The sequence below is a fragment of the Pempheris klunzingeri genome, chromosome 6 (assembly GCF_042242105.1).
Source record: "Pempheris klunzingeri isolate RE-2024b chromosome 6, fPemKlu1.hap1, whole genome shotgun sequence".
Taxonomy (NCBI): domain Eukaryota; kingdom Metazoa; phylum Chordata; class Actinopteri; order Acropomatiformes; family Pempheridae; genus Pempheris; species Pempheris klunzingeri.
In genome coordinates, this window is record NC_092017.1 from 3,402,851 (window position 1) to 3,416,965 (window position 14,115).

Below are 14,115 nucleotides of genomic sequence, written 5' to 3' on the forward strand. Positions count from 1 at the left end.
ACAGCAGAGCGATAGAAATGAAGTGCAGTGAACAAACCCTCAAGAGACACCATGGAAAATTTTTTAACAGGGATGAAAAGAAAGGCGGAGAGACGGAGATAATGAGACAAACGAAAGTCTCCCGAAAGCTAAGACGAGGAAATATGACGAAGCATATGTAGCGCTTGGCTTCACTGTGACTACGGACTACGGTTTTATAGACTAATGATACTATTTATAGTCGCGGCGGAGAATGGGGGGGCGCGAAATGTTGTCTTCTTCCTTGGGGGGGGGGGCGTAACAGAAAATAATTGAGAAGCACTGCTGTAAAAGGACCGCACCTGCGCCACATGCACTGGCATTTACCTCCAACTTGAAGGGTCGCGTGAAGCAGGGCGCAGCGAGGACAGGCGCACTACACAACAGCGCCGTGGCTGAATCAAAAGCAGCCTGGCAAGCGGGTTTTCAGAGGACTAACTAGACCCGTGAGAGGAGCCACCACATCTGAGAAATTTCTACAAAACCCACAATAATAACCACACATGCCGAGAAAACGCCGCAAGGCTTTTTTTGACTGTGGAACTGGGAAATCAATAATTGGCTGCACTTTCTCCGCTACTGGGCGCACTTGCCCTTGTCCCACCTGTTTACCCAGATAGCTCACAGTGGCCTTACCAAATTCACATTTTGCCAGATTCAGAGTGAGTCAGGCTTCACGAAGACGGCTAAAAATGACGGTTAGCGTTCTAAAATGCTCGGACCACGTGGAGGAGTAGGCAACTATGTCATCTAAGTATGCTTCACAATTTTCAACTCCAGACAAGACTTTGTGCATGAGCTGCTGGAATGTGGCGGGAGCATTACGCAACCCGAATGGCATAACAGTGTACTGGAGGAAATTGTCGGTTGTAACAAAAGCAGATATTTCTGATGCTCGAGGTGTTAAAGGGACTTGCCAGTAACCTTTTAACAGGTCCAGCTTGTGGAGTTTCTCGGACCACAAACAACAGAAGAGGGAGACCCTCATCCCACTCTCTGTCGGACTCAAGGCAGAATTTTCGCAGCATTGACTTGAGCGTCTGGTGGAACCTCTCAAGTGCACCTTGTGACTCAGGACTCGACTTTATGCGTTTAACCATAAGCTCTGTCATCACCTGTGAAAATACCCTAGACATCAAATTTGTGCCTTGGTCAGTTTGGACTGTTTTGGGCAAACCAAAGGTTGAGAAGAACTTGAGTAGGGCTTTCACAACAGGCTTAGCTCTTGCTACATCGGTTTATAACCCAGGCCAAAAGAAATTACGCAGCACACGGTAATATGTTTTCTTAAGTCCAAGGTGTCCAGCTAAGCTAGAGTCATGTGCAAGGCTAAGCACTTGTGGTCTGTATTCTTTTGGAACAACCACCTGATTAACAACATTTATGTCACTGGAATCGGGGTTCCACCTTCTCATCAGCACATCGTTATCACAAAAGAAAACAGGGGATTTTCTCCCATCAGAGGCTGCAGCAGACGGACACAGAGCTAGAGACAGGTCATTTTTTTGAGCAGCAATTAGCATTTCTCTGGTCACTTTTAGACTCAGCTCTGCATCAGCAGGGAACAGATCAACCTCCTTTACACATTTTGACGCTTCCTCCCTTTTAACATTGAGAGAAATTGAAGTGGCGAGCTCACTCTCATTTAACGTAGCCATAAATGACTCGTGCATGCAGGAAACACACTTGGCACAAACAAAGCAGAGGGGGCAGAGACAGGCGCAGCAGAATCAGGAACGTCAACAACTTCGGGGGCGGAAACACTTTTCCTCCAGCCAGATCGTTGCCCAAAATAAACGACACACCACTGATAGGAAACCGTGGAAGCACAGCAACTTTAACTGGTCCTGTCACAAGGGGCTAACACAAATGCACTTTATGTAGTGGGGCTCGGAGGACACTCATTTTAATTCCCCACACTAGCAAATCTGCGTTACACGCAGTCTCATCTGAAAGTGGCAGGGCACCGGTTAACATAAATGAGTGATAGGCAGCTGTATCTCTAAGAATTGTGACCGGCACTTTATCCTTTGCCTCTCCAGTTAAGGAAACAAAGGGTGACAGAGTTTTTATAAGACCTACACCAGCGGGAGATTTAATGGTTTACGGTTGTCCTTTTCTTGTAAGAGCTGGACAGACTGCAATCAAATGGCCTGGCTCATGGCAATAGAAACACTCACGGCTCTCACCAGCTGATAGTGCCGCATTTTTACACGCCAGCTTTGGCAAACTTTTACGCTCAGGAATTAGATTACAGCTACGAGATGTTGGCGTAGAAAAAACATTCTTATGCGTCAAAATGAACTAATCGGCCAAGACTGCTGCCTTCGTCATGGATGAAACTTTCTGCTCATTTAAATAGACAACGATATACTCGGGCAGGCATTTTTCAAATTCTTTTAAGAGAATTAACTCCTGCATCTCGGCCACAGTTTTAACATTACATCCCTGACACCATTTATCAAACAACGGAGTCTTATCACTCATAAGTCTGCTTTGCAGTTTTATCACCATTCTTAAACTTTTGATAAGCCTAAGGAACAAGCTCATGGGCTTGCAGCACAGTTTTCGAGTCTGATAATCTGAACTTTGTTCAATGGACAAACTGGCACAAACTTCTTGGGCTTTCCCCACAAGTTTGCACTGCAACAGACCAGAACTCTTTGGGCCATTTTAATGCAGCAGCTATGCGCTCGAAAGCGCCAAAGTATGAGCCTACCTCAGACTCACGAAACAAAGGGACTAACGCTATGTGTTTACAAATATCAAAACCAGCATTCTGGCTACCAGATACAGGGGTGGAGAGAACAGGTGCTTCCTTCTCAAGCTCCAAAACCCTGATACGGAGGTGCATTGCTTGCACTTCCAGCTCTCTATTTTGTAGTTTCTACTTCCTTTATCTGCAGTGCTAAACAAAGATCCTCTGTAGACATTTTACCCACACTGGGATCAGAGGCCAGATCAGGTTCCACACCAGCGGCGAGTACGCCAGTGACCTGCGCAACTGTCGCATCCGCCAGGAGCACGTCTCTCTCTGCCTCAACCACAGCAGCTGCAGCTCCAGCTGCAGGAGCTAATCTGGGCAGCACACCTTTCTCCACCATCTCCTCTGCTAAAGCAAACCCGAGCTCTGCTTTCCGGGCAATGTAGGCCACATGAACATCATAGCTGTTAGCCACAAGTAACAAATCTGCTTTTTGCATTTTTCAATTTTTTTCCAAGAAGGACTGGCCACAAAATCCTCTACAGAAAACTCCATACTTTCCCCACACGCCAAAAAAACCTGCCAACCAGAAACAAACCTACTCACCAAACTTACCACAAAAAAGTGCGAAAAGAAGACGGACGAGCCCCCAATTCATGTTATGCCCAGTCTAGGGGTTCCGGTGCACAACACGAAAGGCCCTCATTTTCCCCAAGTACCAAATGGGGAAGGATACGGTTTATATACAATAATAACAGAGCGGATAATATGAAAACCAAAACTGACTTGGCTTCAGGGTCGACCAAGGCCAACAAATAACAAGCCTAGCTAGAAATCAACAAAATCTAACCTAACCAGGAAAACAAAAGGACAAACACTTGGCTTCCTAAACTATCAAAATGGGAGAAAATATGCTTAGCGAAAAATGGCTGCCCACCCCTACTGATCCAACAGAACCTAAAATAAATCACTGCACAAAATAACGATGTGGCCGGTTGGGAGATGACGAGGGTGAGTGACGACAGAGACCGTTTTATAGCAGATGTCATCCAACAGCACTGATCACTGGCCGAAGCTGGAACAGCGCCTCCAATCACAGCCAATCACCTACACACTAAATACGCAACACTATGCATACACATAAACAACCAGGTTATTGTCCACTTTCTTCAATAACCTGGTTTGGTTTCTGAAACACTGTTTACACAGATTATACTACGCTGAAGGTAGCATCTAATAGAGTGTCTGGCTTGGTCCTGTTGGGCTTCACTATACAGTGAATAGCACATGGTGAAGACCGCATGTTTCTTTTCTGTGTAAAACTATTGGGCTCCTTTCCCTAATGCCCAGTTTCACAGATAGGTGTGAAATCACCCCCGCGCCCAGCTCCACTGTCACCATTGGCCGGAGGGGACACATGATTTTACGACCGCAGGCCCACAAAACCAGTTCATCCCCACTGAACTCTCTCTTTTCTGACGTCTCTCCTGAAGTGGAGAGACCACGCTCTTTCTCATCGTCTCTCCTGAAGTGGAGAGACCACTTTTCTCTTTCTGATGCCTCTCCTGAAGTGGAGAGACCAGCTCTTTCCTGCTCTCTCTCCTCCTGCAGAGGAGAGACCAGCTCAATTCAGCTAAGCTCTGCCTCAGTGTGGTCTGTCCAGAGCAGCCACCTCCTTCATGGTAGCGACACAAGGTCCTGCCTGAAGTAAGCAGATCAGCGCCAGCAGGCACGACCCAGAGTCTGCCAGCTGATAACCAGAACCAACAACAGGAGCACACCAGCAAGTTAGCACAGAGCTGCTAACTAACAGGAACAAAGGAGCGACCGGATTCCTCCAGCCTGCAACCACACAGCAACGGACAAGAACCACACCTTTCCACCAGCAACAAGCTGAGAAAGCAGCACCCTCAAGGACACTTCTTCTACCCCTTTAAGGACTGTCTGCAACAGGCCACTGAGGGACAAAGCTAAGCTAACAGCACTTAGCTTCCTTTGTCTCCTTTGCCCCACACCCCAGGGGGTCTGGCCATCACCATTTGGGCTCTCCCCCCACCTTTGTGGGCCCATCTCACATTCCTCAGCCTTATCACACACACACACACACACACACACACACACACACACACTCACTCTTCATATTATTTGTTAGTTTAGTCATAGAGATTTAGTTAGATTGTTTGATTGATTTTTCTGTAACAGCAGATGTCTTTAATACCTACTCTGCTTCAGCTGTACTTACAACCAAAGTACAACTCCTTCACCTTAATGAGTAACAAATGATGTCCCTGAATTTTGCTCTGTTTTAATAAATGTTTTAATACTTGCTGTCTCCTTTAATGTTGTACAAGGGTGAACACTGCCAACCTCTACACTGTCAAGAACTCCAAAATCCTTCAGCTAGCTATCAATGTGGTAATTTTGGTAGAAATTATTAAATTAATTATAAAACATAATTCCAAATTGATAGTTTAGCATTTTTATGAGACTAAATCAATTAAAACGGCTGTCTTTTCCTCGTTTTTCGAGGTGGTGCCCCAATCGAGGTGGACTTTAATCAAAGTTCATTTATTTTAATAATTATTAATTATCTGTGATAATTATTAATTATTTCTGATAGCCAAATTGAACATTACCACTTGTCAAAGCACAACAGTCCTCTGCTGCAATCCATTAACTTGTAACTTGTGGTATGTGCCATACTTTATGGAAGGGTTACTATACAGTACATAATACATAATAAATAATATATATGCGATAAACTAGGGCCATTCTAATTTTTGCTATTTCTCATAACATAAAAGGCTCACCCTTGACTTCTCCTCTAGGCGGGTCATCATAACAATAGCACAGGTCCTCTGCTCCCACACCATCCTCCAGAAGTCACTGAGCGTCTCCGGCAGTGGCCCCTGTGTAGCGATGTACGCATTCTGCTTCCTGTAGCCATCAATGTAGTTGCCATTAATGTAGTCACTACCTGGAACTCCTACAGTTAGCAAGCAAATGAAAATTGGAGCCAATCAGAAAACAGCAGGGCTTCTTTCTAAAATATGATGAACTAGTCTTATAAAACTCCAAAAAATTGGAAATAAAGGTTTGTCTCTAATGTAAGACAGTATGCAAAGTCCCCTGTCTTGAGATGAATATCTGTCTCTCACCATCCACAGGTGTGAGGATGACCCTGGAGTGGTCGTAGGCAATAACATTTGCATAGCGATTCTTTGGCTTGTTGACCTCCAGGTTTGAGTGCTCCCAGGTGAACTGCTGCCCTGGATCAATAGACTGACACACAGTGGGAGAGAGGGATACACAGAGGTGGGAGGGAGAGAGAGCAGGTATCCATTCATTACAATAGAGCCTGTTGTCTTTGTTGTTTGGACATTCCTAAAATCCCCTCCAGACTTCCACCTACCAGCTCAGTGCCTGATATTAACAAAGAACAGATGCGGTGGTGCCAGGAAAGCAATGTAGTAAGGTTAGTGGTCTTAGATACATGTTCCCCACACCATACATTATGTTGAGCGATAGTGAAACCCTTTTCAAAGTCTGTGTATCTGTGTTTGGTGCCGCAATATCACAGCATCATATTCCATTCAGCATTGCTACCTTATCTTTAATATCACACTCCAGATCAGATCCATAATGTTAACTATTCTGATAGGGCTCACAACAGGAAGATGGATCCGTGGATATCAAAGATTTAAAATGTACTTGCACCATAATTAACAGGGGACATGCTATTCCACCCCAAATGTTTCTAAATGCACATCAGGGTGCAGATTCTTGACATTGTTTTATAACATTGTTTAATTCTGATACTAGGTAAAAAAATCATCGTAATCATCATTTTATGCAGAGGACATCAGTTGTGCTGCCGGTCCGTCATGTAGCCCAGAACACATGCATACACTGAAAAATTAGGTCATTTGCTGCTCAGAGCACCTCCTAATTCTAAGTTGAGAGTGGGTCACTGCATTAAAACATGGCTTTAGCTGGGAAGAGTAAAGCTGTAGTTAAGCACAGAAAGTGAACATATTTTGATCCACATTTGGACATTCATAGAATAGAAAGACACTGTCAAGCTTTACCATTCTGATATGCAAACCTTTCCACATAAAGTAAGTGTAAAGTTTTGTTTGTGAGAATTTGGCTTTCTCTTGAATTTCTGACATTCCTAGTTTTCATTTGCAAATTTTAATGGCTCGAGGGATGGCAGTGTCAGTCAGTCCACTACTTTGGTCCAGACTGATATTCATGGTCCCTAAAAAGATGAATCCTACCCATTGACTTACTGACTTTTTTCTAGCACCACCATTGAGGCAAAAATGCAACTTTGTCCAGTTCTTTTTATGATTGTTTACGACTGAATACCTGAAAAACTAATGCCATTCCAATCACCTTCAATGGACACTTTGTTCTAATGTACAGTGCTTAACAAATTTATCAGACCACCTGTCATAAAAACGAGAAAACACAAATATTTTAGAAATCTGTCGAAAACTTGTTTCAAATTAAATATTGTATTATTATTTATTAGGCAGATAACAAACTGAAACAACTAAATAGTCCTTATTCACATATTTTAACCAAAAATCTTAATATTTAGTTTGACCTCCTTTGGCCCTGATTGTTTTCATGTACTTTTCGACCGTCTCTTTTGTTATTGAGTTCCAAATAGTTCCTAGCTGTTCCCAGAGACTTGCTTTGGATTAAATTTGTGTGTGATCTATTTTTTAATTCAATAAATCCCAGATCTGTTCGATAGAATTCAAGTCTGGACTTTGACTTGGCCAGTCCATCAGTTCCACTACTCCAGATTCCTTTTACATCATTTCAAATACATCATTTTGATTAAAGAGCTTGCACATACTGGTGGGTTAACCATTACAGAAATTAAAAAAATATTTTGGTAATCAGCAATACTGTTAATTTAGGGCAGGGGAGGCAAACACCTTACACTGGGTGGTGGGCTAATAAATTTGTTAAGCACTACATATCAGCACAACACAAAGTATGGTGTACTAGTTGTAACCACAGTGCCTAAGTACAGCCTCACAGTGCCACTAACATGACTGTTGCCTCTTCTGTCTATGATAGACAATAGACAACAGTATGTACATACTGCATTCACCTACAGTCACCTACTGCCATTTTGTAAATATTCTACACTCATTATTTTGTTGCTTCAATGATTTATACTACTTTTATTTGAGTCTCTTTTCAATTGTTAGATCAATGCCTTAGTATAAAACAGACAACGCAAACTGCAGAAATGTATATTTCACATGGACTTGTGTAGGTTTCTATACAAAGAAATGAAATTCCAAAAGAATCAGGTGAAACTCTCTTATGAGGTAAATTATTGCTTTATGCGTGATGGAAACCCACGGTGCGTTCCAGTGACGGCAGAGTGTGTATCAATATGACAGGCGTTTTTACAATGCTACCTGATGAATGGTCTCTTCAACTGGCTGGCTGTGAATGCAGTTGAACTGAATAATGACATGCTGAAGGCCGTTGTTCATGACTGACCTTTCACGCTCCTACTACTTCTCCCACATCATCTGGAAAACAAACACCCACTCAAATACATAAACACACATACAGAGGTAAAATGAAGCAGCAGGAAAGACTGTAATATCCTTCTGCTTTTTCCTTTGCTTGGCAGGACGGCTGCTTAGCCTACAACTGACAATAATGACAATGAAGAAAGAGGTGAAATGCAAAGCTTATTTAACAGCCTGTGACAAACTGCTCACATTTGGGGTTATGTGCTTCTTTGACATTTAGATCAGTTACTGAGCATGTCAGTGTAATCACACTCAGAGCTGCAGTTCCACCAACTAAAAACAAAGCACGTAAATGCAGAGAGGAGAACAGAAAGGCATTAACCATGTGGATTTGTGTAAGCCAGAGCCAGGCTCATGCACAGCACCTGCTGCAATATTCACTGAGTTAAGAATAATAATCCACTTATCTTTAATATACATTACACAAGTCCTGATTGGCTTGAGATTCACTTCTCTTAACACTGAACCTCACTTACTACATTGCCACATATTTTCATTTGAGAAGCTACGAGAAGTGGACTGACGTCGAGGTCCAGGCTCTTTTGAACGTATTTGCTGAGGAAGAAATTCAGCGGGACTCCGAGTCGGCGACTCAAAATGACCGAGTCTATGGATGAATAGCCGACAAGGTGGTGGAGCTAAATGTAGGGCACACGCCGAAACATATTTGTGAAAAGTAGAAGAAACTTATGCAAGATTATAAGGACCACAACAGTCGCAGTGGGTCCAACCGCCGTACTATACGTTCCCATACGTCATCAGCCTGATTTGAATGAACATTGTGTTTTATTCTTGTACAAGAAGAGCGGACGGTAGTCTCTATGTGAACTGAAGTGTGAACCGAAGTGTGAGGTCCAGAGAGTCTCACACACAGGATATTTATACAACACAGTGTGTGAAGTTTTATCATCATGACGTGCACCAAAACATCATATCTAGTGAGTACAGTTACATCTTGCCTTACATCAGTCAGCCTTGACTCAGTGTAGGGAGAAACAGTAGTTACATACAGTTGGTGCTTCTTCTATCAGTATGCACAGTCAGCATATGTCAGCAATTTTCCCATTACAAAAGTCAAGTCAAATTTTGGTTGATGCCACATGATATTAATCCACATGAATATGAGAAGGTTGATACCAAAAGTGGACTCCATTAGGATCCAACATACCAATCCAGATACTTTTTATATGTTTTATTAAACAAACTGGTTGATAAAACTAAGGATGATGTCATTGTGCTTGATGGTTATGTAGCACAAAGAGTTGTTATTAGGGCCCGAGCACCAAGCGGTGCGAGGACCCTGTTGAAACAGCTGGTAGAGAAGGCATCAACGATGAAAAGTTATCAAAGGTCTCTACAAAACTTTAACGGTTTGGGCGTGGCGAGCTGTCAAACTTCAGTGTCTCTAATTTTACCGTACATGATCCAATCAGCACCAAACTAGTGGCGAGAGGAAGTGCATGTTTTATTCTCGGACGTCTCTCTCTCTCAGCAGGTTAATCACAGCCATCTCAAATTTGATCAGTGGAGAGAAGAGGGTCTGCTGAACATGTACATGTAATACATGTAGAACTACACTCATTGCGCCACCTGGTGGAAACAGGAAGTCAGACCTCCGTGCCAATAATCATTTGATTTGCATGAAATTTTCACAGTGTAGTCAACACTTCATATACTGGAATACCGGACGTCATTATTAGTAGCTGTTCTCTAGCGCCACATAGGGGACACAGGAAGTGACATGTAACTCATGCACTGTCCAAAATACATGAAAATTCTGAGCCGCGTGGAAGGGTTGGAGTCCAGCAACAGGACGAAGCCCTCCAACGCTGCTTGCAGCTTTTATTTTTCAATATATTAGAACATTTGAATTGCTCGCATTAAACCTCTTTATAAATTCTAATCATTATTTAGTTGAATTGGGGCCTATCACCTCCCATCTATTTATCAGAATGCCTTAGATCTACCGGTCGATCGCGGAGGTAGTATGGGTAGATCGCGTAACATAAAAAAAAAAAAAAAAGTCATGTTTGCGACTTGATTGACGTACAGGGCGGCCAGTCTCTGATCTCTTCTCTGCTACGGGTCGCGGGCAGGGACATGCACGTGGTCAAACGCGCTAGCTACTGCGAAACTCCAGCGAGCGAAGTGAACTAGTTAGCCTTCTAATCTACACTGAACAAAAATATAAATGCAACACTTTTGTTTTTGCTCCCATTTTTCATGAGCTGAACTCAAAGATCTAAAACATTTTCTATATACAAAAAACAACCATTTCTCTCAAATATTGTTCACAAATCTGTCTAAATCTGTGTTAGTGAGCACTTCTCCTTTGCCGAGATAATCCATCCCACCTCACAGGTGTGGCATATCAAGATGTTGATTAGACAGCATGAATATTGCACAGGTGTGCTTTAGGCTGGCCACAATAAAAGGCCACTCTGAAATGTTCAGTTTTATCACACAGCACAATGCCACAGATGTTGCAAGTTTTGAGGGAGCGTGCAATTGGCATGCTGACTGCAGGAATGTCCACCAGAGCTGTTGCCCGTGAATTGAATGTTCATTTCTCTACCATAAGCCGTCTCCAAAGGCGTTTCAGACAATTTGGCAGTACATCCAACCGGCCTCACAACCGCAGACCATGTGTAACCACACCAGCCCAGAACCTCCACATCCAGCATGTTCACCTCCAAGATCGTCTGAGACTATCGCCTAAGCTGCTGCTGTAACAATCGGTTTGCATAACCAAAGAATTTCTGCACAAACTGTCAGAAACCGTCTCAGGGAAGCTCATCTGCATGCTCGTCGTCCTAATCGGGGTCTCGACCTGACTGCAGTTTGTCATCGTAACCGACTTGAGTGGGCAAATGCTCACATTCGATGGTGTCTGGCACGTTGGAGAGGTTCTCTTCACGGATGAATCCCGGTTTTCTCTGTTCAGGGCAGATGGCAGACAGCGTGTGTGGCGTCGTGTGGGTGAGCGGTTTGCTGATGTCAACGTTGTGGATCAAGTGGCCCATGGTGGCGGTGGGGTTATGGTATGGGCAGGCGTATGTTATGGACAAGGAACACAGGTGCATTTAATTGATGGCATTTTGAATGCACAGAGATACCGTGACGAGATCCTGAGGCCCATTGTTGTGCCATTCATCCACGACCATCACCTCATGTTGCAGCATGATAATGCACAGCCCCATGTTGCAAGGATCTGTACACAATTCCTGGAAGCTGAAAACATCCCAGTTCTTGCATGGCCAGCATACTCACCGGACATGTCACCCATTGAGCATGTTTGGGATGCTCTGGATCGGCGTATACGACAGCGTGTTCCAGTTCCTGCCAATATCCTGCAACTTCGCACAGCCATTGAAGAGGAGTGGATCAACATTCCACTGGCCACAATCAACAACCTGATCAACTCTATGCAAAGGAGATGTGTTGCACTGCGTGAGGCAAATGGTGATCACTCCAGATACTGACTGGTTTTCTGACCCCCCCAGACTCCTCCAATAAAGCAAAACTGAACATTTCAGAGTGGCCTTTTATTGTGGCCAGCCTAAAGCACACCTGTGCAATATTCATGCTGTCTAATCAGCATCTTAAAATGCCACACATGTGAGGTGGGATGGATTATCTCGGCAAAGGAGAAGTGCTCACTAGCACAGATTCAGACAGATTTGTGAACAATATTTGAGAGAAATGGTTGTTTTTTGTTTATAGAAAATGTTTTAGATCTTTGAGTTCAGCTCATGAAAAATGGGAGCAAAAACAAAAGTGTTGCATTTCTATTTTTGTTCAGTGTATACAGTGGGGCAAAAAAGTATTTAGTCAGCCACCAATTGTGCAAGTTCTCCCATTTAAAAAGATGAGAGAGGCCTGTAATTTTCATCATAGGTACACTTCAACTATGAGAGACAAAATGAGGAAAAAAAAATCCAGAAAATCACATTGTCTGATTTTTAAAGAATTTATTTGCAAATTATGGTGGAAAATAAGTATTTGGTCAATAACAAAAGTTCATCTCAATACTTTGTTATATACCCTTTGTTGGCAATGACAGAGGTCAAACGTTTTCTGTCAGTCTTCACAAGGTTTTCACACACTGTTGCTGGTATTTTGGCCCATTCCTCCATGCAGATCCCCTCTAGAGCAGTGATGTTTGGGGCCTTTGTTACTTTGGTCCCAGCTCTCTGCAGGTCATTCACTAGGTCCCCCTGTGTGGTTCTGGGATTTTTGCTCACCGTTCTTGTGATCATTTTGACCCCACGGGGTGAGATCTTGCGTGGAGCCCCAGATCGAGGGAGATTATCAGTCTTGTATGTCTTCCATTTTCTAATAATTGCTCCCACAGTTGATTTCTTCACACCAAGCTGTTTACCTATTGCAGATTCAGTCTTCCCAGCCTGGTGCAGGTCTACAATTTTGTTTCTGGTGTCCTTTGACAGCTCTTTGGTCTTGCCCATAGTGGAGTTTGGAGTGTGACTGTTTGAGGTTGTGGACTGGTGTCTTTTATACTGATAACGAGTTCAAACAAGTGCCATTAATATAGGTAACGAGTGGAGGACAGAGGAGCCTCTTAAAGAAGAAGTTACAGGTCTGTGAGAGCCAGAAATCTTGCTTGTTATTTTACCGAGGAATTTACCAATTAATTCATTAAAAATCCTACAATGTGATTTCCTGGATTCTTTCCCCCTATTCTGTCTCTCATAGTTGAAGTGCACCTATGATGAAAATTACAGGCCTCTCTCATCTTTTTAAGTGGGAGAACTTGCACAATTGGTGGCTGACTAAATACTTTTTTGCCCCACTGTATAAGATAAAGAGTATTGGTCCAAGCACTGAACCTTGTGGAACTCCATGTCTAACCTTTGTGTGGACAGAGGATTCATTGTTGATCATTGTGAAACCGATCTAATAAATAGGACTGAAACCAGTTTAATGCAGTTCCTTTTATACCAATGAACTGTTTCAGTCTCTGTAACAGGATGTGACAGTCAATGGTGTCGAAAGCAGCACTCAGGTCTAACAAGACCAGGACAGAGAGAAGTCCTCTGTCTGATGCCATAAGGAGGTCGTTTGTAACCTTCACCAGTGCTGTCTCTGTGCTGTGGTTCGCTCTAAAACCTGACTGAAAATCCTCAAATAGACTATTAGAATTTCGAAAATTACACAGCTGATTAGCTACGACTTTCTCCAGGATCTTGGAGAGAAAGGGAAGGTTGGATATAGGTCTATAGTTGACTAATACACCTGAATCAAGAGTGGGCTTTTTCAGGAGAGGTTTACTTACTACTGCTACTTTAAAGGACTGTGGTACATAGCCTGTTAGTAAAGACTGATTTGTCATATCCAGTAAGGACGTGTCAATTAGGGGCCGGACCTCCTTAAGTAGTCCAGTAGGAATGGGGTCTAGGAGACATGTTGACGGTCTGGATGAGGAGATTATTGAAGCCAATTCAGCACGATCAATTGGAGAAAAACAGTCCAAGTACACATCAGGTGTAACAGCTGTTTCTATGGTTCCTAGGTTTGAAGTTGGACCAGACCCTGTTGAGGGCAGGAGGTGATGAATTTTGTCTCTAATAGTTAGAATTTTATCATTAAAGAAGCTCATGAAGTCGTTACTGCTAAGCTCTAAGGGAACACAAGGATCAATAGAGTTCTGGCTCTTTGTCAGCCTAGCTATTGTGCTAAAAAGAAATCTAGGGTTGCTTTTATTTTCTTAGTAGTAGGTGGCTCTAGCATTACAGAGGGCCTTTCTATAGGTTTTAAGACTATCTTGCCAGATTAAACGGGAGTCTTCCAATTTGGTGGCACGCC

The 14,115-nt window shown here is 43.1% G+C and overlaps 1 protein-coding gene across 1 annotated transcript in view; it reads right to left on the bottom strand.

Moving 5' to 3' along the window:
* Window positions 1-14,115, bottom strand: part of ptprfa (protein tyrosine phosphatase receptor type Fa) — a 208,441-nt gene that overhangs the window by 25,015 nt on the left and 169,311 nt on the right. Inside the window, exons 20-21 of the mRNA XM_070832882.1 lie at window positions 5,881-6,004; window positions 5,533-5,708 (exon numbers count right to left, since the gene is read on the bottom strand). Of these exons, the coding sequence (XP_070688983.1) occupies window positions 5,533-5,708; window positions 5,881-6,004 (300 nt within the window). The remainder of the gene's footprint in view (window positions 1-5,532; window positions 5,709-5,880; window positions 6,005-14,115) is intronic.